General features: G+C 39.3%; 3 protein-coding genes across 3 annotated transcripts; 1 reads left to right on the forward strand and 2 right to left on the reverse strand.

Annotated features, from left to right (window-relative positions):
* Positions 1–7027: 7027 nt before the first annotated feature.
* On the reverse strand, positions 7028–9508 carry LOC110953351 (TLR adapter interacting with SLC15A4 on the lysosome). Its single transcript, XM_022197308.2, has 2 exons — positions 8649–9508; positions 7028–8243 (listed from the first exon to the last, which is right to left on the reverse strand). Exon 2 carries the CDS (start codon positions 8239–8241, stop codon positions 7282–7284), a length of 960 nt encoding a protein of 319 aa, XP_022053000.1. The 5' UTR covers positions 8242–8243; positions 8649–9508; the 3' UTR covers positions 7028–7281.
* A 390-nt stretch (positions 9509–9898) lies between these two features.
* Positions 9899–14888, forward strand: LOC110953352 (uncharacterized protein C13orf42). The gene is made up of 3 exons (XM_022197310.2): positions 9899–10727; positions 10808–10952; positions 13908–14888. Exons 1-3 carry the CDS (start codon positions 10314–10316, stop codon positions 14144–14146), a joined length of 798 nt encoding a protein of 265 aa, XP_022053002.1. The 5' UTR covers positions 9899–10313; the 3' UTR covers positions 14147–14888.
* Positions 14889–15678: 790 nt separating this feature from the next.
* Positions 15679–22142, reverse strand: rnaseh2b (ribonuclease H2, subunit B). The gene is made up of 11 exons (XM_022197320.2): positions 21914–22142; positions 21606–21674; positions 18977–19084; positions 18399–18475; positions 17380–17494; positions 17221–17285; positions 16974–17079; positions 16605–16686; positions 16477–16522; positions 16177–16254; positions 15679–15847 (listed from the first exon to the last, which is right to left on the reverse strand). Exons 1-11 carry the CDS (start codon positions 21975–21977, stop codon positions 15737–15739), a joined length of 921 nt encoding a protein of 306 aa, XP_022053012.1. The 5' UTR covers positions 21978–22142; the 3' UTR covers positions 15679–15736.
* Positions 22143–22837: the final 695 nt, after the last annotated feature.

The raw sequence follows: 22837 nt of genomic DNA on the forward strand, positions 1-22837 counted from the left end.
TGCTTGCACAGTGCTCCTTGAGATGTTTAAAGCTTGGGAAATCTTTTTGTATCCAAATCCGGCTTTAAACTTCTTCACAACAGTATCTGGGACCTGCCTGGTGTGTTCCTTGGTCTTCATGATGCTCTCTGCACTTTAAACAGAACCCTGAGACTATCACAGAGCAGGTGCATTTATACGGAGACTTGATTACACACAGGTGGATTCTATTTATCGTCATCAGTCATTTAGGACAACATTGGATCATTCAGAGATCCTCACTGAACTTCTGGAGTGAGTTTGCTGCTCTGAAAGTAAAGGGGCCAAATAATATTACACGCCCCACTTTTCAGTTTTTTATTTGTTAAAAAAGTATAAAATATCCAATAAATTTCATTCCACTTCACGATTGTGTCCCACTTGTTGTTGATTCTTGACAAAAATTAAAATTTTATGTCTTTATGTTTGAAGCCTGAAATGTGGCGAAAGGTTGAAAAGTTCAAGGGGGCCGAATACTTTCGCAAGGCACTGTATATATATATATATATATCCTATTTCCTAACCCCGTTGCCCTCAAATAATTCATTAAAACAGCTAATCCTTCCTGTAACGCACTCCCTAAAAGACAACCTAATGTTAACTCCTGTTTCCTCTCTGCAACATTTATATCACCCTTCCCCAAAGTGTATTATGAACATTAAAGTCCCCACACCATACAATTTTGTCTTGCATCTGCCCAGCTACGTTATTTAATGAAGCCAATATTAATTTATTACATGGGTTGTAGTATTAACTATTGTTATATTTCCACTGCAAAATAATTATGAACATGTAGAACCACCAACCCATGTCTGCGAGTTAGGAGGATTCCCATTAAGCATTTCTTTCACACCCTCCCAGTGCAACCCTTTCACCCCAAGATATTTCTCTGCTGATTTAACTATGATTTTTATCTTTTCTGTTTTCCTTTCAGTTTGTGCTGAACAATTTATTACATCAACCATAAAAAGAATAAACTCCCTTTTCACCATGATCAATGTGTGTTCCTTAATTTTCTGACATCCTTTACATGACTCCACTTGCTTATTTTCTGTACTAACTCTTATTTCTTTGACCGATACCTTTCTGGCTGCTTCAGCATACGTTATCCCTTGAGAATTTTTGACCCGCTGTACCTCTGTTGAGTTGTCTGTTTTTGCAAATGAACTCTTCATATACATATATATATATATATATACACACACACATTTTTTAATCAATTAACCACATGCAATTTCTCAATGTTTTTTTTTTTTTGCTCTTGTCACATTTTTATTCACTGTTGGCTCCTTTTTCATTGCAATATAAAGTCCTGCACCTCTTCTTCTTCTTCTTTTCCTTTCGCCTTTTCCCTTCAGGGGTCGCCACAGCGAATCAATTGCTTCCATCTAACCCTGTCTTCTGCGTCCTCTTCTCTCACACCAACTACCTTCAATAAAGCCCTGCACCTCTATAGAACAAAAATGTGTCTGTAGTCATTTTACAAAAGCTTAAGGAAAAAAATGCAATTAATGTGCATAATATTTTTCCAAATGTCCATAGGTGTTACCAATAGCTCTACATACAATAGATAATTTACTACTACATGTAGGCAGAGCCTACAGTTCAGGCTAATTTAGCCAAATAGTCCCTGAAGTTTTGTCATGTGACTGTTGGTTTGCATGAGTCAATAATGGCACTGAATTTTTCTTTTGTTTTACAGAATTCATTCAGTGTAAACTGTGTCTCTTTCAGTCGGAAACAAATGTGTTTTCATTCTAATATATTTTACATTAAGGTCTAAATATTGTTAATAAAACATTTTGGCATCTTAGATTTAGCTATTCTTCCAGTTTAGACAAAAAATGTGTTTCCATTAAAACAGGATGAAGTGGACACGGAGTTTAAAACCAGCACAAATCAGTCATTATGTCGCACTTACACTCCATCTACACCACTATATGTGCTGTATCTGTCGTATGTACTCTCTCTGTTTTAGTGTATATACAGCATATTTTCAAATAGTCTTTCTTGAATGATCTGCCTTTGCACAATGAGCTCCATGTGACCTTGGAGGAATGGTCAACAGCTCATAAAGATGTCTGATTGAGGTTAGTATTACCTATTATAAATGAAAGGAACATAAAAGATAATAATCGCCATCTCGGACAAGAGTTGTTGTGAGCACTGTTTGCCTGAACAAAACATTGAATTGTGACAACTGGCGGTGGTTTGAAAGGCAGCCACATTTCACCTGTATTAATATGATCCCAGATTCTTTGACAAAAAAGAAGTTCTTTCCAATTACGCTTCCTTCTTTTCTACCTTTTCAAGTTCATCCTTTGGCCTTGCTTAACTAGAAAATTTGCTTTAGCCCATCATTCTGCCTCCTCTTCACAATTTATTTGTACCAGTAAATTTTTCATCTCTTTTCAGGGTGTTGCTTTCTATACATGTTTGCTTTTGCCAAGGCCAAGGCCTCCGCTAAATGCCAGCTCAACTTGTTGAACTTCCTGTTTATAGGAGGCAATCCTTTGCCGAGCTACCTTGGCAGACTGTATTTCTTACATATGCCTTTGTTCTCTATAAAGCTGCGTTTGATTTTCACATTTTTTTTCTACTGAAAGCTGGACAACTTCATTTTAATCAGTCAAGTTAGACTGCAACAGGAGAGGACATCACTTTTGCTGTTGTGAGATGGAAGGATAATTTCAGTGCCGGAAATATTGAACTGAAACTTCTGAAACTTCTGAGCCCCGTCTGCAAATTCCCTCGATCATGATAAAGCACACGAAATGCATCGGCTCAGGGGCTAAACTGACACCATGAAGCAGATTTTAAAGTTAGTGTTTTGGTCTTTATTATTTCAGAACACATTATGCTTGCATGTAGAATTTTCCTAAATAAATGCATACTCAGTCTAATTACCGCAGACTAGTTTATTTAATTCTGCAAATACGGTACGCTAAGTGTGGAACAAAGACTCACAACACATTTTTGTCACCCCTGCCAGCAGACAGTACACTTAAATGTAGACCTTTTTGCTCGTGCATTTCTTTAGTTGCCTTTTTTATGAAGCAATCAAAGACAATTTTTCACTAAAACATTTCATTTTCATCTGTTTCCATATGAGCCTCTTTCACACACCATGTCACTCTTAGACAGGCTGCTGGAGCTCACATATGTGTGAGATATTTCTGTCTTCCAAGGCTCATTCTGTGCATCAGTGAGTTGAAACCCTATACGTTTTCTCACGTTTTATTCAAATACATTATATGTGGAGGCATAAAAAGTAAATTCAAGGAGATAGTGTGAAAGGCAGAAGTTTTATATGTGTGCAAAATATGTAAATGTAATACGCACATTGTGCTGAAACATAAGAAGTGCTGGTGTGCAAGCAACACACACAACAACAAAAGCTTAATGTGATTAAAGCACAGAAAAACTGTAATATTTAGAAGAGTAATAGAGTTTTTGCTGCAGAATGGATAAAGTAAAATTTTAATCCTCTGCCTTTCATTTTTAGAAAGCTTTGACCTGACCTGCTGTTAAAAATGTCTGACGAGGAGCTGCTGCTCACCTCTTACCTGTATGATCCCATTGACAGTGTTGCCAAGCGGATTCAGAGCAGATTTTATAAAGAAGCTGTGAAATTACACCACAGGCTTCCAAACTTTGATCCTTAACACAAAACCAAAAGAAAATCCCGACTGCTGAATTCATTCACAGAGAAACTGACCATGAGAGCCTAATGTGCTTTAAAAAATGCAACTTCAAAAACTTAACTGTTGTAGTTTCATGAACATATTTTTATCAATCAGTTTTAAGAATTATATTGTCAAAGATTTAAAATATTAGTATTCCACGAATGAGAGTCACATTAAAAACAATCAAGTCCAGAGTAAAGTATCTGCTAAAGAAGCACATGTGGATAAAATCTGCTTTTCCAGCCAGTTGCCGTCCACATGCACGTGTGCTCTATGATATATCGTCATGTTATGTTTCCCAGCTCTTTGAGAGCCAGATCCTGCTGCACCGCTGTCTCTCAAGGTCTCTCTCTGTCTGCTGTAGCTTAACCAAGGTCACGAGTGCCGCTGCAGGCTCCCTGCAACCTTGAGCGGCTAACTGACCGGGAAATGTGTGTTCTCCTGTTCCACCACCGATGTGTCCCAGTGTCAATCAGCCAGATACAGAGCAGGGCTGTCATTAAATGTTCCAGCATGCTGCCACTTGGACATTAGGTCACTCCAGTAGATGTAATCCGGGGGGCGAGGGGGGAAAAGGACATTCACTCAAGGCCATCCATAAAAATAGGAGAAAGAGTTCAGCTTCTGAATGAATGTTAAGTGCAGCTCTTCCACTTCCGTCTATATCTATGTGTAAGAAGGGATTTAATGAGAACTGCATTTCTCCAATGCAAAAAAAACATGGAAGAATTGGAAGTGTGTGCAAGTGTGTATGTGTTTAAGTGTGCATGCGTGTGTATCCATGTCCAATTCTGCAAAGAGTCCAAAGCCTCTTGACTATCAGTATGCTCCAACAACTTGTGATAGAAGTTTTTTAATCACAGTCACAAAAGAAAAAGAAATATAAGTAAACATACATGACTGTTCCAATTAACAAGGCTACATAGTAAAAGCTTTTTTAAATAAAGGCAAGCCGCAGAGTGCTACAGGCATTAAAGTCACAATAGTGAGAGTGTATCTGGGACCTTGGTTTTGATATGAAATCTTGTGGCCTTGCCTCTACTGCCCTCCATGTTAAAAGCTCTTTGTGACAAGGAAATTACTTTATGAACCTCTGAAAGACACTCCAACACTTCAGCCTCCCTGTTAGTTTCATTGCTAGACTATGAGAGAAATGTGTTTTTTCTTTCCATTTTTAAATCTCTCCAGCTTGCCGTTCGTTTTATCCGCCTCTGTCCCTGCTCTTATTTCATGGCTTCTCCTTCATTGCTTGACCTTAACCATTCTTTTCCTTAAAGAGAAAAAACAAACACTGCTAATTACAAACATTTTTAAACTCTTTGCCCTTCTATTTATATTTTATTTGCTCACAAATAAGTAAAGCACAGCGAAATGTTTTGTAAATCTGTTGAGAAGGGAAAATAATTAGAATAATGTGGATAATTTGGTGAAGTTGAGGATTTGTGAACAAGAAGAGACTGCTAGAGATGCCGCTGTAGGAAGCGTTACCTTCAGCCCTTTAAACAATTCTTGACCTCCAGCAGAAACAACAGGTCTGTTTTACATTTTTCCAAGGTTTGTGGAAATCAGTTTATTTGAATGTGCTCCTGCTGCTGGACCTGAATCGTATTTATATGTGAGCTTTTTCTGTTTAGGTCTATAAGGACTCGGTTCCCCTTTAACATGTACCTGGAATGTTCAGTCCGGATAGAAACAGAAACACCAAACATGTGTCTTTGCGGCCTTGAGACTTCACAGGGCTCCGACTGCGGCACTCGGCTCGGTAAACACGGTTTCCTCCTGTGGCTCTCTGTTTGGACAGGAAACAAGGAAGCTGATCAAACACTGGCTCAGAAGGCCACGGCTACTCAGAGCTGGAATGGAGTTGCAGGTCTTTCAAATTGTTTTAAATGGGGGGGGGGGGGGGGAAGATAAATGTGACTTTTCATGTGCAAATGCACCAGTTTGCAACCCAGCGGAGGGTCTCATTTGTGCAATATTTTCCCCTGCACAAATCATGCAGTGCAGATATCCTTATCTCAGGCATGCACCGGTGTCACAAACACAATGAACAATTTGGCCCGGCTACAGATTTACAACCCAGTCCTGATGACGTCACGGAATAACAGATGATAGGAGGCGGATGGATAGATGATGGGTGAGGGAGAAGGTTAGGAGGAATCAAAGAAACAGAGGGGTGGAGGGTGTGTGTCATCAGGGTTAATAGGTGATAATGCTTCCCCCTTGTGACTATTTATCAAACTGCAGACTTTGTCAGAAAGTCGACCTTGATCCTTCTTTATTGTGAGGGAGTACATGATAAAGTTTGAATCTGTGAGGCACAAAAACATATGAGACTGATTTAATTGTGGCTGTGGTGACTAATATCATTATTATATATCAGCACTTATACACATCATGTCTGTTGTGTTTTTTTCTCCATACAAGCTGATTTACTTTTATTGTTTCTTCCTCCAGAATCCATAAAAATGTCGACATTTCAGTTACAAATACTATTTTACTACAGATTTACTTCACTTAACTTTTCTTTTTTAGCCTATGTGAGCTGGAACTTATAAAGTGGAAAACAATGGGCCTCTAAACTGTTGTGAAATCTCAAAATCCTGCTTTCATGTATACGATTTAAAGTCACATTTGAAGTGAACACAAAACAACAGATCCTTCTAGATTTAAACTTTGCGCACACTGCGGTAGGTTTGAGGCTCTAAAGATATTTGGATTCTTACCTTTTGCGATCAGGCAGATGGAGGAGGTGTCAGATCTGTCCCAGACCCACTCTGCAGTGTAACATCAACCCCAAACTTCCAGCCAGAGTCATAAAGAATCATCTTCAGCCAGATGCCTGCACACAGAGTCCTGATCTCAGAAAATCTGTCTGGGATTACATGAGGGCGGAAGATATTTCAGAAGAAATGTGGCAAGTTTTTCAGGATAAACAGAACAAAATACTTACCATGAAAAACCAGTGTACCTAGGAGAACTGCCTCTTATTTAAAGGTGAAGGTTAGCAACATCAGATACAGGGTTTTAAAAGCATCCGCGCTTTTTGCCCAGCATTATACATCATTCTGCATAGCGAAGGTCGAACATCGAAGTTAAATAACAATGAGCAAGACACATATTTGAGTGAAGGGGAACTTTAACCTCTCAGCGTGGTTTTATTCTGTTACTCTGAATCATGTTCCTCTTTTTTTTTTAACCACTAAAACAGATTCACAACAGATGGATAAATGATAAGCAACCATAAGAAATGTTTAATTGCCATTCACAGAGCTGATGTTGATGATGTGTTGTTCTGTTAGAAAAAAAAAGGGAAATATCAGTTTCAGTTTTCAGTTCCTGTCTTTATTGTCCTTTTAGAAAGAGAAAGCTGCACAAAAACAGTACAACATGCTGCAAGTTAAAATTATGACACATAAATAGAGCAGACTCTCCTGGTAATTAATAATCACACACAGAACTTGCTCTCAAAATCCTCTCAAAACATAATAGGAGAACAAAATAATCATCCGTCCTTTTTTTTGGTGTTCAACTAAAAAGAAAGGGAGATTTGGATGAGAGTTCCTTGACACCAGGGTTACTCCTCTTTATTCTGTGTGAGCTGCTCCCTGGATGCCTCGCTTGAAAGCTGCAGAAAGGGAGTACTGATCTCACTTGACTGCATGTCACCAGCCACCCGCAGCAGGCAGCTCAGGACCATGTCTTTGGCTAGGCCGGCCTCCAGGTTGCCTTCCCGGCTGAGCTGCAACGTAATCTGGTCCAAGCTGGTCAGGACCAGCTCTGAGGCCAGCAGAGGGCAGATGGGGCCTCCGTCGGAATCCGAACCAGGGGCCCCTTCTCTGGCCATGTTCTCCATCGTAAATTGCTGGTACAGATCCAGGAGTTTCTGCTCCAGGTAGTGATTTAGAAGGGAGTTGGAGAACGGACCTTCACGCCCCTGAAGCAAAAAGCTCCGATCACGAGCACTCCCCAGTCTCCAGCGATTCGAGCCTCCTCTGTGTCGGTAAAGCAGCCCACCCTGACATGCTTGTCCTGGGAGAGAATCCTCCACAGCCGAGGGGACGTCACAGGACTGGAGGAAGGGGCCGACTGCCTGGGCATCAGTGCAGACCCTCAGCTCACCATCATTGGTTGATAGAGGCAGAACCTGGTCACCTCCAATGTGGAGGTCGCTGTAGTTTAGACAGATGCTCTGACAGAAGGAGGGAACCAAGAACGGGGCATCACCACCTGAGCGATCCTGGGCTGGGATCTCTATCTCTGGAGAGATCTGTCTGCCAGCACGGGCTCTCTGGGGATCTAAGGACTGCAGGGGAGAAATGTACGACTCCGCTGAAGCACCACTGATGTCTGCGCTGCCTGTCTGCTCCGGGGAACCATGATGAACGAGTGGAGTGCGTCTGGCGGAGCTCGGTATGCGGGTAGCAGCTGCTCTCGGTAGCCCATAAGCACTCTGGAGAGCCTTCTGAGGAGGGAGGGAGTCCAGCTCTTCCAGGTTACCGTAGGTCATGCTCAACAATCTGCCTTCACAAAGCATGGCTGCAAGAGAGAAGAAGCTGAGTTAATAAACGGGAAACAGCATGACTTTAACTATCTATTTAATATTTATTTGTACATTTAAATCACATATAGCAGAGACCTATTACACCTATTCCCCTCTCCTTATGTGTTAAATACAAAAAGTATCAAGAAAGTTTTTTTGAATTAAGCCAAAAATGCTACACAGGAAAAATCATCTTAAAACTCGATGACAGTTTTGCATGACTGATCCCTGTTTAAAAGCTATTTTAGCTGAGTTTAATTTAATTTCAATGCCTAAGAATGTCATATATTGGTCCTCCAAAAGACAAATATGTCAGTCCAAAGGAGGCTTAGTGATGAAAACACAGACACCTCCCCAAAAACTGTAAAGACAAATCATACTTATCTTAAACACTTTCCTACCTTAGACCAGAATAACAGCCTCCAAATCAGCAGACTACGTGTATTTGGGTATCAAAATCTTGCTACAGACTTCTTAAGAACACTGCATTTTCTATCAGGAGTCTACAGAGTGTTGTGTTTTCAAGAGCTGTATGAATGAGCACGCATTCAGTTACTGATGTTGTTTTATAGCATCACAAGAGGAAGTGGGAATGCCAGACTCTCTTCAGTTTCTTCCCGTATGCGCCAACTTAACGTGATCACAGCAATTAACGTCTTATTTTCCCTGGATTATTACAGACGAGCTGGTGTACTACGCTCTTAATTATGAAAATTCTCTTCACTTTATGGTCTCAAATGAGATGCACTTGCCTCTGCGTCAGATTTTCTTCTTGTAAAATAAAGTGGCTGATGCTGAACGACACACAGCTGCAAAAAGAAACCGCCCATGTTCCGTTTCTGTGCAAAAAGACAGGTGTGTGATTGAGGTTGAGGTAAAAGCAGAAAAGAAAGTCATATTAAATGTGATTTTAAAGAAATATCTGGAAACTGGAAAGAGACTGATTCCTGTTTTCGTTTTCTGATTGTCACGCCTCAGATTCTGTGTTATCCTCTCAGTGAGGGCGGTTAAAGATGCAGCTTTGTGGTCGGCTGATTGTTGCTGAGCGCTTTAAGCTTCTCTCCTCATGTTATTTGTGTGTCTGCAGCAAAGCAGAAGTGTGAATTCACGACCACAAGTCATCATTTCCTCCTTGAAACTGTGCCTGCTCTTCAGCATGTAAATGCTAAGTCACTTGAGTCTACAGACCTTGAAATATAACTTCATTTTTACCAATTGTGATGTTTTTTTTCTTTTCCCTCACTTGATTTGAGCTCCTCTGTAATAGCTTTAAAGTCAAGTTTGAAAAGTCTAAATCAGTTATGTGGTGAAAGGGATGGAAAGTTTCAGACTATATTTATGGCTGGGATTTTTTTTCTTTCCCCTGAGATGAAAGCACCTTGTCTGCATCAGTCGAGACTCTTTTCTTTAGATTTCCTCTGCTTGTGACTGGGAGGCCCAACAATAGCAGCACATGACACTCGAGAGAAGTGTTTTATAATTAATTAGGAAAGGAAACCTGAGACATAAGTCAACATCATATAAATTCTAGTGTTTCTTACAAGATCCAGGGAGTTTAAATTGGTCATTTAGAGTTTAAGTGTGTTTCATTCATACCCTAAAATTGAAGAAAAAAAAAACACTCACGACAGTTTTGCCTATAATATACTCCTATGATATTTCTCATTATTAGGTGTGTTATAAACATATGGATTCATAGCTACTAAACTGTTAAAGCCTAGAGTTTACTGCATAGGTGGATGTTATTCTGTGCACATTGTCTCATGTGGGTTATCTGACACACGACTGCTGCGATGTAGTAATGGTGGCACAAAGTGTAGAGTTACCCACCGGTTGCTACAGCAATGTTGCTGAGCAACATCTGATAACATTAAAGACATGCTGAGATCAGGTTAGACACCTGCTTCAGATCTGCTTTTGCTTTTAGGACGATTTCAGCACCCTGGACAGCGGCGGGTGTCTGTGAACTGCTTCAGTCAGGCCGATTATTTCTTCATTATCTTCATGAAGGCACACAGAGGATAAGCAACCTGAAGGCAAGTCTGTAACCATGCCTATGTAGAGGGATGTTCAGGAAGATCAATAATGTGTTCCGTCCCAACCAGCAAGGACACAGAGGTCGGGATGGCGGTGGCAGGAACCAGACCCAGCAGGACTACCACAATGCCTGCACCGTCCGGCTGGTCCGCAGCACCTCCATGCTGGTGGTGGGAGAGAGAACTCAGACAGTCGAGGGCTCCACGTTAAAACGCAGCAAGAGCACAGTGAGCATCGAGTCGACCTTGTACTACTATCAGAGACAAGAGGACAGGATATGGCTGTACTCGCAGAACCAGAACTGCCTGGAGTACCTGGAAGCACTCGTGGCTCTGAGGAGGCAGTACACAAAGAGCGTGAGTGACTTGAAAAGCAGCGACGCCAAGGCCACAGTGTCCTCCAAGAAGAAGCCTGCGCCCCCGCCGCCTAAAAAGCAAGAACCGGTAAGCTTGAATCATTTTTCCCTGAACACTTGAAGGGGGAAGATTAAACTCAAAATGCTCTACCATTCATTTAACCACAGATATCAAGAGCTAAACCCTCGGCCCCTCCGGTCCCCAGCGAAGAGGACACTCTGCAGTTCTTTGATGCCGTTATTGCCAGCTGTGACAATGAACCTCAGCGCAAACCTTACATGGATGATGGACACGCAGATGTTGACTTCATAGGTGAGTCTGAAACACCTGTCTCTAACTGCGAGGAGTTTAATGTGATTGTTCTTGGAGATCAAGTTATTCCCACTTTGTCCAAGTATTCTATTTTGTGTTTGATACATTGGTTAAAATATATATTTCTAGAGAAATTTGACTCTTTTTTGAAACTTTTTTCTTTTACATTTTTGTTATATATAAAAATATTGCCAATAAAAAAATTAAAATGTAATTTACCAATGGAAAAAGACATAAAACCTGCAACTTTAAATAGATATTTTGTTTTATTTAATAGATTAAACTGTTAAATTCAAGTTTAATATAGTAAATATCTTTCTAAAATTAGATCCCAGTGAAAAAAACTATTGGTTCCATATCTTTGCACAGATTGATTTGTTAAATTTTTTTGTGTAATTACATTAAAACAAATATGTTATTTACTCAAATTCCAAGTGAAATATTCTAATATTTCACGATACTGGATTTCTGATTTCTTATTATGAACTATAAGCCATAGTCATCCAAAATAAATAAATGTCCGTGACACTGACTTTCTTTTTTAGTTTTTTATTAAAAGAAAGAACAGCATCAGTACAGACAGAAGTTGTCTGGAAGGAGCCCGCCGATTGATTCCCTCCTGAGTAATGGCCAGCGATCAGCTTTTATAGGTTTTCAACATATGGGGGGGGGGGGTTACAACATATGATTCTCTGTTGCCTACCATATAGGGAAGCAGGGACCATCATCAACCAACCCCTCAAACTCTACAGCTCCTGAAGAGCTAAATCACCGTTTTGGACATAAGAACCCTTATAAGGAGTCCTCCAACAGGAGAACACATTCCATTCTACTAGTCCACATTTGTTTCACCCAAATACCAACTCCTATCAGATACTAGAACAGGTAAAACAGATTCTACTCCACTAACGTATTAGGTAATACATGTCTCAGATCAGATGCTACAGTGCTTTACAAATTTAAATTTTATACAGAAAACATTTAAAAAGTAAAGAGTAGTGTTAGTAAAATTTTCATTACCATCTGTACATTTGCTGCAGAAACTTGTGTATAAAGTCATCCTTTGTAGACAGGAGGTTGACGTGTGTAATTAAAAACATGCACAAATAAATCAAGGTCTGTGATGATTCTTTTAATGATTCATATCAGTTTTGGATGTGGAAAGTTACTAAAAGCATTCATTCAAGTATTGCACTTGTCACTCTTTTCATCTGTGGTGTATGTACAGGTGTTTTTATTCATGCTCCTGTTGGCTTGTGTTCACATACACCAGGCTTGACTGCTTGTTGATGGGACAAATTACCGTTGTCACATTTAGTCAGAAACTTAGTCGCATCATGTAAAATGGTGCAAATTCATTTTCAGTCCGAGCAAATGTCAGATGTACCAGAATAACGCACAGTGCCTGTTTTAACAATGCTGTGTAAGTGTGATATCCTGTCCATATTTATTCTATTTTACTGCTATTATTCGGTCTCATTACCTCCCCACTGTACTGCTGCTTATATTTTCGTCATGCCCCCATGTATGATGACAACAAAGCTATTCTATTCTATTCTATTCTATTCTATTCTATTCTATTCTATTCTATTCTATTCTATTCTAATATATAAAGTAGCTCGTTGTCCTGTTTGCACAGTGATACATTTGAAAGAAAAATGTGCTTTTGATCACTTATGTGTCAGGTGTAGTTATTAGCTACCTTCCAGTTTACTGTTTTTATAGATCAAAGTCAAATAACGTTATGCAATTATGTATATCATGCTCAAAATGTATCTTCTTGTTTGTTGCAAAATAATTGAGTTATCCTTAAAGGTGTTTTTTATCAAGAGGTCACTGTTTTTGTAGTGATGCTTCTGTAAGTTTTTTCTGCAGTTACTTGCAAAAATGTTACTAAACTCATTTTTATTTTACAATAGATTTATATCCATATATGTCTACACATGCTGCTTTGGCTTGTACTTTGCGATTAAAACTCTGATGTAACTGATGATGCTAGTAAGGGCTCAGCATGCATCAAGGCTGTAGAAGTGAACTGGCACACCTGAATTGAATGCAGCTGTTGTTAATGTATGAATGTGAGATAGAAATATTAGTGAAGCTCTTCGGGGGCCAGATGATTTTCTATACCAGCGACTTTCAATCTATAATTGAGGGACTTTTGAAGTCAATGGAATATATCTCTATACATTTTTATTAAAAGTAAGAAAACTAATGTTTTTATGTTCATTATGATAATGTAATTAGACATTTCATAATTATTTATCATGGAAACAATCACTTATTAATAAAAAATGACTGGATATCACTAAAATATCAACTAAATAACGTCTGAATTTAACACCAACCACCTTCTAATGAGCTAAACAATAATAAAATGAGCTGATTCACAAAGAGTTTGGATTGTGTTCTTTTATTAAGATGAGATAATCATGTCAGATATTTCTTTTTTGCCAATATATCAAATTTAATCTGGAAAATAACAAATCACTTTCCACTAAGTTCCCCGTTCCAAAAACACCTCTCCAAGAAGTGTGTTAATTCTAGATCACATGACCTGCTCCACATGATGTCATTTCCTCCTGAAGAAAAGACTGGAAGACTCCAAGACTTTCTGACTTTTTTAATGTAAAGTAGTCAACAGGTTTGCTACAAGATCTTTAGAAATAACTCCATTTTACTCAGTTGTTTATATAATATTTCGAAGAATCTTTCTCTAAAATGCCATGTGGTGTTTGGTTATGGGCGACCATGTTGATTTTAGACCTGAAAACAACAAAAATGTCAACTATAATACAAAAAGTCCCACAATTCTATGTTGACCCGCCTCATTTCAGCTGTTGCAGCGTAGAATTGAAGCCAGAGACATTCTGGGCCTTCAGGTCCAGGACTGAACACCACTAGCCTCTTTCAGCCTCATCTCAGGTTCTCGCTGTTTGCTCTTCCCTCCCACAGTGGCCTCCAGCTCGGCCGAACACGACCTCCACTCTAACTGGGTCCTGCGGGTTCCTCGGGTCGCTGACGACTCCAAACAGAAACAGGACTGTGCCAACGAAAGCGCCCCGGTGAAGAAAAAGCAGAGCGGGTCCACGAGCAGCAGACTGCGACTCCAGAGGAACCCGATCCACCTGCCCAAAGTGGTGGAGAGCGCATTCCAGACTCTGCGCTTCAAGCCCAAATTAAAAAAGCAGTGAAGCTTGATGGACATTTGAAACCAGAAGCACTGCCACACCGCTGACACAGAGCTCAGCCGAATTTGTTTGGTCGGACGCCACACTCTGGAAAAACATCTGTCCACTCAGTCAAAGATGACATTAAAACACTTAATTAAGGAAACCGCATTTAAATCTGGACAACTGGTGAAATAAATTCTACCGGTCCAAATGGGCCATTTTATCAGAAGAAATTTTGACTTCCAAGAAACATATAGTGTCATCCATCATACATATCACAACACCAGGACCCTGAAACTGATTAATTTTATTATCTGTGCTTTTCCAGCTATGACATGTCAGATGTCTTCAAAGGAGGCTCATTCAGGATCACTTGTTTTTCTGAAGAGACGTACATTAATCTCAGTTGGAGGAATATAGCTTAGATGGTTTTTGCTACATGGTCTGAAATAAAAACTAATTCCTTCCGACATCTACAGATTACTTTGACCCATCTGTTAATAGAATTTCTTCTCAAGAGGGTCTTTGAACTGAACCGCATAAGAGAAATGGTTCAATATTGCGATGGATATGGAATTTTGGCGAGCACAGTTTATGGTTCAGACCAGAGGAGAGACTGCATTCCTCTGAAGTATCAAAGCAAACTGTAAAATGCAACAATGTCTCCTTTCAAGCTGGAAGTCAAAGAGTACTCGCATGAATCTGTCTCATTTAAGTGAGGTTCATCGAGGCGAAGTTGGAGTGCTGGGCTGTCTGAATAGCAGAAGACCAGCTAAACTTATTGTACTCTAAAGCTGAAATGGTCTTAAACATGAAGGGTCAAAACAACGCATGCCTTGACCCGACCTGACCTTTACAGCATCCAACACAACTGAGACTTCTGGTTTTAATTGCTCTAGTTTTCAAAAAACTGTCAGTGAAATGTATGATATAATGGGGATGAAAGGATATTTCATAGATGTTGAGAAAACACCAGTGAGGGAAGGACTTTCAAAAGTTTGTAAGTGTTGAAAGAAGTATTCAGACCCTCTAAGTATAATTATACTTATAAACCCAAATATAGACAAAAATCTGAAAAAATAAAACTAAAAATTATATGTGCTATTTTTCTGAATTTATATATATATATATATATATATATATATATATAAATGAAAAAATTTAAATTTTTAAAAAATTTGTATATATGGATGAGTTTATATATAAATTCATATGTATGCATATATATACACAACTAAAAAAATGCAATTATTTTTAAAATATAGAGCAACAAATAAAGCTTAAAAGAATAACAATACATATGTGTATACATACATATATGAGTTTATATATAAAATCAAATATAAAGACATTATTTTAAATAATTTTTTAAATAAGAAATTTTTTATTAAAAAAATCTTTTAAATGTGTGTGCATATATATACACACATACACCTATTATTATTATTTTATGCTTTTTTTCCAATATTTGGGTCTTACAGGGTTAAACAACAATGCATCATTTCTAGCCATTATCTGTTTCCCCTAATTTAAAATGAAGACACCATGTCAAATACATTTTCTTTTCTTTATTACAAATATGTCATATACAAATGAGAAGCTACAAAACATTCATTTCTTTTCTGCTTTGACCTTGGGGCTGAAGAAGGACGACATTGGCTTCATGCCCGTCTTGTCCACCTTCGCCAGAGTTTTCTGAGCTGCCGTCATCTTTTTGGGTGGCTGAAATAGGGAGGGGAAAAAAAATCAATATGACTCAGTGACCTTGCACAGAGACAGCAGGGAATTCATTACATATCATGAACTTCAATTCAATCTGAGAAAAAAAAAAAATCATGTTTCCACAAGGTAAGCCCCACTGGCCCATGTGTAGACTCTAGAGGGAAAGCTTAAAGAAAGCAGGAAGCAAATTTAAAAAAAACTACACTAACAAAAAAAATACTCCAAAAACAAAAACATGATGCGTTGCCCATGTTGACATACTGAAAAGAAATGATCGTCCTTTGATAATTGTTCACTCTGTTCAGGCAGACTGCTCTGCATACACTCACTTTCCGCGCAAAGTCTGCACTGTTGAATTTGGTGTAGTCTTCTTCAGCCTCCACCGGCTTGTCTGAAAGTTTCCGCTTCTGCCAAACGAGGAAGTAAGAAATGCTTTTCATGACAAACAGCACCAAACTTTCTTCCTTACTTTCTTGTAATCAAAGGTCAACCCAAATTCCCCCTAAAAACATGCAGCTACGTTAGAGTGAGGCTGAGGACTACAGGGATGGAACGTGCACGGCAGCTTCGGCAGCATGCAGAACTGAGAGAAAGTTGCTACAGCGGCTTTACTCACAAACAGAACGTACCTTGGAAGGAGGTTCTGTCTCTTTTGGACTTGTGAGTTCTGGTAAACTGTGGAGAAAAGCAACCGATATGTGATGTATAGCGTCACTATGAGTAGGCTTTAATAATGATTATGATGTCAATTTCTTACCCCAAGTGACTGAGGAGGGCTTTGCTGAGGTCGTCACTGATGTACTCAGATATGAGCCCATGAGCATAGCGGAGATAGTCCTCTGTTTCATAGAGATGAGGGAATAACGGTGATGACCAACATAATACAGCTTAATTACTGGTATACTTTATAGCCAGGAGATTTAAAAATCAACCTCAAACTTAGGGAGATGTTTCAGGGATTTATGATTAACCTATAGAAAAAAACTATACACCACTACTGCCATCTATTGGTCAACATTCTAAATGCTGCAAGTTTGCAAAAATACTGGAAAAAATAAAACGTCTTTTCACAGAAGGATGACGTGGAAATTTCAGGGCTCTAAAGTGTGAAGTTAAAACCAGTTACCCTCATGGTTGTCTGCCTCTGACTTTACTCTGATATATGTTGTGGATTTCACTCCTTCCCCTACAGAGATGTTTCTCTTCTTGAGGGCAACAATCGTCCTCTCTACCTGCAAAAAAGACAGTTTCATTGTGCAAAAAAATAAACATTTTTACACAAACACAGTTTCGCTGATGGAAGTGTGTTGAAGCTGTCTTCAGCCCAGCATGAAAAGATGTTTGAATTTCACATGAAATGATTTAATGAGTACCTTTTTCTTCAACCAGTTCATGGTCCTCTCTTGACTGTATCGATGAAACTTCAGGCTTCCCGCCTCTAGGAGCATCATGAAGCACATCATTTAAAAAAAAAAAGGCATTTAGCCTAACCTTGAAGTTCACAGATACTAGCTTTAAAAAATGAACCTCACCTTTTTCCTCAGCAATGTGGTGCAAAGAGGCCAGGGAGCGCGTGCAGCTGAGCAGCCTGGAGCAAGCGGGGAATTCCTCATCCATAACAACTTGATCCACGGGCTGGAACTTGCCCTGAGCAGCAGGTAACGTTAATACATAAAAGATAAAACAGAGAATGTGATTTTAATGCGAGAGCGCACACTGCTTCTCTGTATATATATTATGCATATGTCCGATGCACGATTAATTCTGCTGAACATTTTCCAACAGACTGTTCTGTACTTTACTGTACTGCAGCATCTGTACACTGTTCCGTAGTAGAACGTTTTACTGTAATTATGCAGTGTATAATCAGCACACAGTGTAATCTATTGGTGTTCCATTTCAGTCCCTGTGCTATCTATTTTTGCATTTTTTTTATTTTATTGATGTTTTATTTATCCTTTAATTCAGTCCAGTGGACAAGCACAGATCTTGTTCACTGGTAGTTGTTGGCGATTACATTTTCCAACAAATAATCTTTTGTTTTAACATTTTCCATAACTTATACCTTTCTGACAACAATTTTTGGAAATTTCTGTTATATAATATTTTGATTTATATATATATATATATATACCTAAATATAGAAAAAATATAGATATAATTTTAAAGACATCACAACTAGTCGTATTTATCCCTGGATGAGAAACAAACATTATATCTCAAGATTTTTTAGACTATTTCCAGAACCTATTAGTAATTGAGTCAATCTGTACTTAAGTCTTCACTGGTTAAAACAGCCTTGAGCTGATACTAATAAATAAGTGGTTTTAATCACGTATTAGAAGCAGGAATTCAGAGTAACAATAAACTAAAGCTATACACTTTCATCTACTGCATAAATAAATGATAAGAAAGTAAATCTGCCTCGATATGTGAGTTACCAACTCTTCACTCACCTACAGCTTATTGAGAGTGGGGAAAACCAAAAACTTCACTCTAGCACAGCAGTAACACACTGTGAAAGTGTAAGATTAGGATTTCTGCTTCGTACCTCTTTGCCAGATTTAATCAAATATGGCAAAATTAGATAGAGCGGATCCATTGGTGTGACGAAAATAAGTCTCCCATCTGTTGACCAAAAAAAAGATGACAGTTAAGACACTTGATTAACCTGACATCACAGTTCAAATTTTTTTAAAAAATGAAACGCATCTTTTTAAATGTTAAAAGTGAACACCATCAGCTGCATTCACACTTTGAAATAAACTACTATTTAAGACTTTCATAAAGGATTGTTTCCAGTTTGTAGTTTCTGAAGGTCTTTGTAAACCACAGACCTGGTAGCTAGTTTAATTACTTTAAGTTTTTTCTCGTCACGATATAAAAACAGTGGAGATGTTCAGTGCTTTAGTCAACGTTTAGAACCAATACAGCAGCAGTTTCCTGAACGGATGACATCACTTCATTGAATCTGTTAGTTTAATTAAGCTGCCATCTGTGCTGATTCCAGAACTCTTTAATTTGGCCAAAATACTGCTGATGATGATTAAAACGAGCCAACTTTGTAACGGTTTCTGACTGTGATTGAGCTGAATCAGAGTTTACAGTGTATTGAGGAAACAGACCCACCTCTCTGCACAGTCTGGCCGATAAACCAGGAGTGGAAATCTTCTTCGAACGCCTTGACCTCATACAGCTGAACATCACCGCTACCCAGCATATAGAGAGATGCTGCATCTGCACAATCAGAAATAGGGAACTGTGTTATTCTCACTTCTGCATCTGCACTTCACAAATACACTAGAAACACGCAGGAATTTTGTAAGTTGAAGTCTGTGGTTTCTCTACTTAGAGGTTTCACTAAACTCTGACTTAGGATTATTACAAATATCACAAATATTTTATGACAGCACAAAACACTTTGTTTATCTGTGATTTATTTTATTCTGCCTAACAGAACTGGAAAAGAGCAGCATAAACACAGTTAGATATAAAATCACTGATAAACCTGGAACGGCTGGAGAAAAGTGTCAGGTGTGATGTGTGATACAAGAGTTTCAGCTAAAATGAAAGGAAAGGTTTACAAAACTGTGGTGAGACCAGCCATGCTGTTTGGTCTGGAGACAGTGTCCCTGAAGAAAAGACAGGAGGCAGAGCTGGAGGTAGCAGAACTGAAGATGCTGAGGTTCTCTTTGGGAGTGACCAGGATGGATAGGATCAGGAATGAGGACATCAGAGGGACAGCACATGTTAGAGGCTTTGGAGATAAAGTCAGAGAGGCCAGACTGAGATGGTTCAGACATGTCCAGAGGAGAGAGAGTGAATATATTGGTAGAAGGATGCTGAGTTTCCCACTGCCAGGCAGGAGGCCTAGAGGAAGACCAAAGAGGAGGTTTATGGATGTGGTTAAAGAGGACATGAAGGTAGTTGGTGTGAGAGAAGAGGATGCAGCAGACAGGGTTAGATGGAGGCGACCCCTGAAGGGAAAAGCCGAAAGGAAAAGAAGAAGAAGAAGAAATCTCAAAACAGTTGACAAAATGAAGAACAACCAAAACACAAACTATAAAGGAAATGATCGTGGGCAGAAATCACAAGTCTTTTCTGCAATTCATTTGTGTAAATATTCTTGAATGTTTGCTGTCAGTATCGTTGTGTTCATCAGTTCTTCTTATTAATATTGTATATACAGTCTATATATCTTATGTCTTTAATTTACAGATATGTTCTCTTGATTTTTCTTCACCTTCCTGCTCTGAAATTCCTCTTGTGGGACGAATGAAGGATATTCTATTCTGTTAGTCACACATTTGCATCACAGTTTAAAAGGCTGTTGAAGCTGGTTTGCCAGATACTGTCCCAATGTTCCTGAAGCACTTGGCCAAGTCGCCAGACATTTTGAAGGGACAGGAATAAGCTGCCAGACACATCCATCCAGAGCATCGTGTGGCATATTTTCTGCCGTATTCTGCTGCTTCTTCGATGAGAAATGGTAAAGTTGTGGACACTCAAGTTGCCTAGCTTTTGCCCAAACTGACATGGCATCATCCAGCTCTCCAGCAGCTGGTTCTTGTCCGTCTCTTTCCATCTGTGGCATCTTGTCATTTGAACAAAGCTGCATTTTAACGTGGCCTTCTACAGTCAAAGGCGTGTCTGTGTTCTGGTCACACTGTCTGATCCTGTGTGGATTCAATCAGTGGTGCAGAATTTGTCATCAGCTGAACACTTCAAAAGTTTTTTTAAACCACAACAACAGAAGTGACGTTTTTAACCTTTTTCTCCAAGTCTGTAAAGACTATATGCACGATGCAATAACTGTAGACAGTCGCTCGGATATACTGAAGCTTGAGGGCTGTCTGGTTGCTGTGAAGTGCTGGCTGTCAGCAAATTTCTTTTTAATAAACTCAGAAAAGACTGAAATGATGGTGACTGGTTCAGAAAGACTAAATCATCTGAACAATAATGCTGTCTGGACCTTCGACGACAGCATCATTCAGTGTGAGGACAGAGTTTAAAACCTCGGCGTGATCTTCAATCAGTCTCTTAGATTTGTCTCCCACATACGAGAGATGACAAAAACAGCTTTCTTCCACCTTTGGAGGATTGCTAAGATTCGCTCTTTCTTGTCTTTTAAGGATGCTGAGGTTCTTATCCATCCGTTTGTGATTTTTAGGTTGGATTACTGTAATGCTCTCCTGTCTGGCTTTCCTAAGAGGAGCTTTCAGAGTCTACAGATGGTTCAGAATGAAATATGACCACATCTCACCAGTGTTTGTCACACTCCACTGGCTCCCAGTTCATGTTAGAGCTGATTTTAAGATACTTCTATTAACATATAGAGCTGCAAATGGCACTGGGCTGTCACATTTAAAGGAGCTGAACCTGCATGGTCCTTGTGCTCCCAGGGGATGGGTCTGCTGACTGTCCCTAGAGGTAAAAAGAAGACGAGCTTTTTATTTCCATGCACTGTCTTTATGGAACAATCTCCATCTGACATTCAGTAAGCTTACTCAGTAGAGATGTTCAAGGCTGAAGACCCACTTGTTCTCTGCTGTATATGAATCCTAACTGTGAGGTACTGTGTCTTCTTAGATATTGTTTTTATCAGTTTTATCATTTCATTGTAATTTATCTGTTGCTTGCTCTGTAAAGCACTTTGATCAGAAAGTGCAACATAAATAAAGCTGTTATTATTATTGGTATTATTATTATTATTACTATCTTGTTCAGTATTGCATAATGTCAAACAGTACAGTTGCACCTGTTGAGGGATTCCTTAGTCTCACGAAAGCTGGATCACTGTGGTGCTTCTGTGAGTCGATGACAGAGTCTGTGGACACCAAAACAAAAGTTACGAGCACATGTAATAACACTCAGCTAATGAGTAATTACTCAATTTCCAGGAAGAAACTTTTATTTACTCATTACGCTAAGAGCATGCAAGCTAATACAAAGGCTAACCGTTTCAGTAATTGCTACAGAAAGTCAGTTATTAAGTCTTAACAACTTTGTTATGGGTTCCAACGTACGCAGAAAGCTAGCGCAGTTAGCAGCTACTGGCCGACCTACCTGCAGCCACGACAACCCAGCTGTCATTTTCTACGTTGGGCGCTCGCTTCTTTTTAGTAGCCATGCCGTTTAAGTGAACTTAACGGGGTGAGTTTCTGCTTTCGTGCTTCGCCGGTGATGCAGACTTAATGCTTTTTGACCTATATAACGGTGTCGGCTCACTTTCTGCCTGACAACATGAGCTCAGAAAAGGCGCCTTTCCGTGTTCACTTCCTGGGTATGCCACACGAAATAAAACACGGAATTTAATAACGCCCTTTCTTGCTCATTTTATGTCCATTTAGTTAAAGTATTTAATTCCTTTAGAGTTAAATGATTGCTACTGTGTGGAGAAAGGCTCACGAAATGCGAGAAATGACAGTATTTTAGACTTTAAAATCGATATCTTCACACCTGTTTTCGATGCAGTGGTACGTTCCGAGTTGACGTCATGCCAACCATAGGCTGTGTGATGCCAACATGTAGACTCTGCGCAGCCGCTAGAGGTCGCCCAAGAGCTTTTACTAGAATAACAGTACACCATCACATCGAGGTTTTGTCCTGCACAGTTTGAGTCAGTTAACGGATATTTCTGAACTGGTCTGAAGTCTCAGGTGCGAGATGTTTGGTGGCCAGTTGTCCTTTGGCACGCTGGCACCGAACAGATTGGGGGATCCATCTGTCCTTCAATAAGAGGAGGGCATCTCTCACTCCCTCACAGGATATGACACTGTGTGTCCCAGTTGGTTTTCAGTGAGTCACTTGTTTTTTCCTCCTGCACTGTTTATGTGCACGCTCAAACGGGGATGTGGAGAATGCTCATGTGTGTTTTCAACCCCACCAGATGACTGTAGCTGTGTCATCAATCTGTTAAACTGTACGGGGGTCCCTCTCATATGTTTGTATAGCTTTTTTTTTTTTTAACTGCTGATTTCCCACTCTTCT

This window comes from Acanthochromis polyacanthus, chromosome 14, assembly GCF_021347895.1.
Source record: "Acanthochromis polyacanthus isolate Apoly-LR-REF ecotype Palm Island chromosome 14, KAUST_Apoly_ChrSc, whole genome shotgun sequence".
Lineage (NCBI taxonomy): Eukaryota > Metazoa > Chordata > Actinopteri > Pomacentridae > Acanthochromis > Acanthochromis polyacanthus.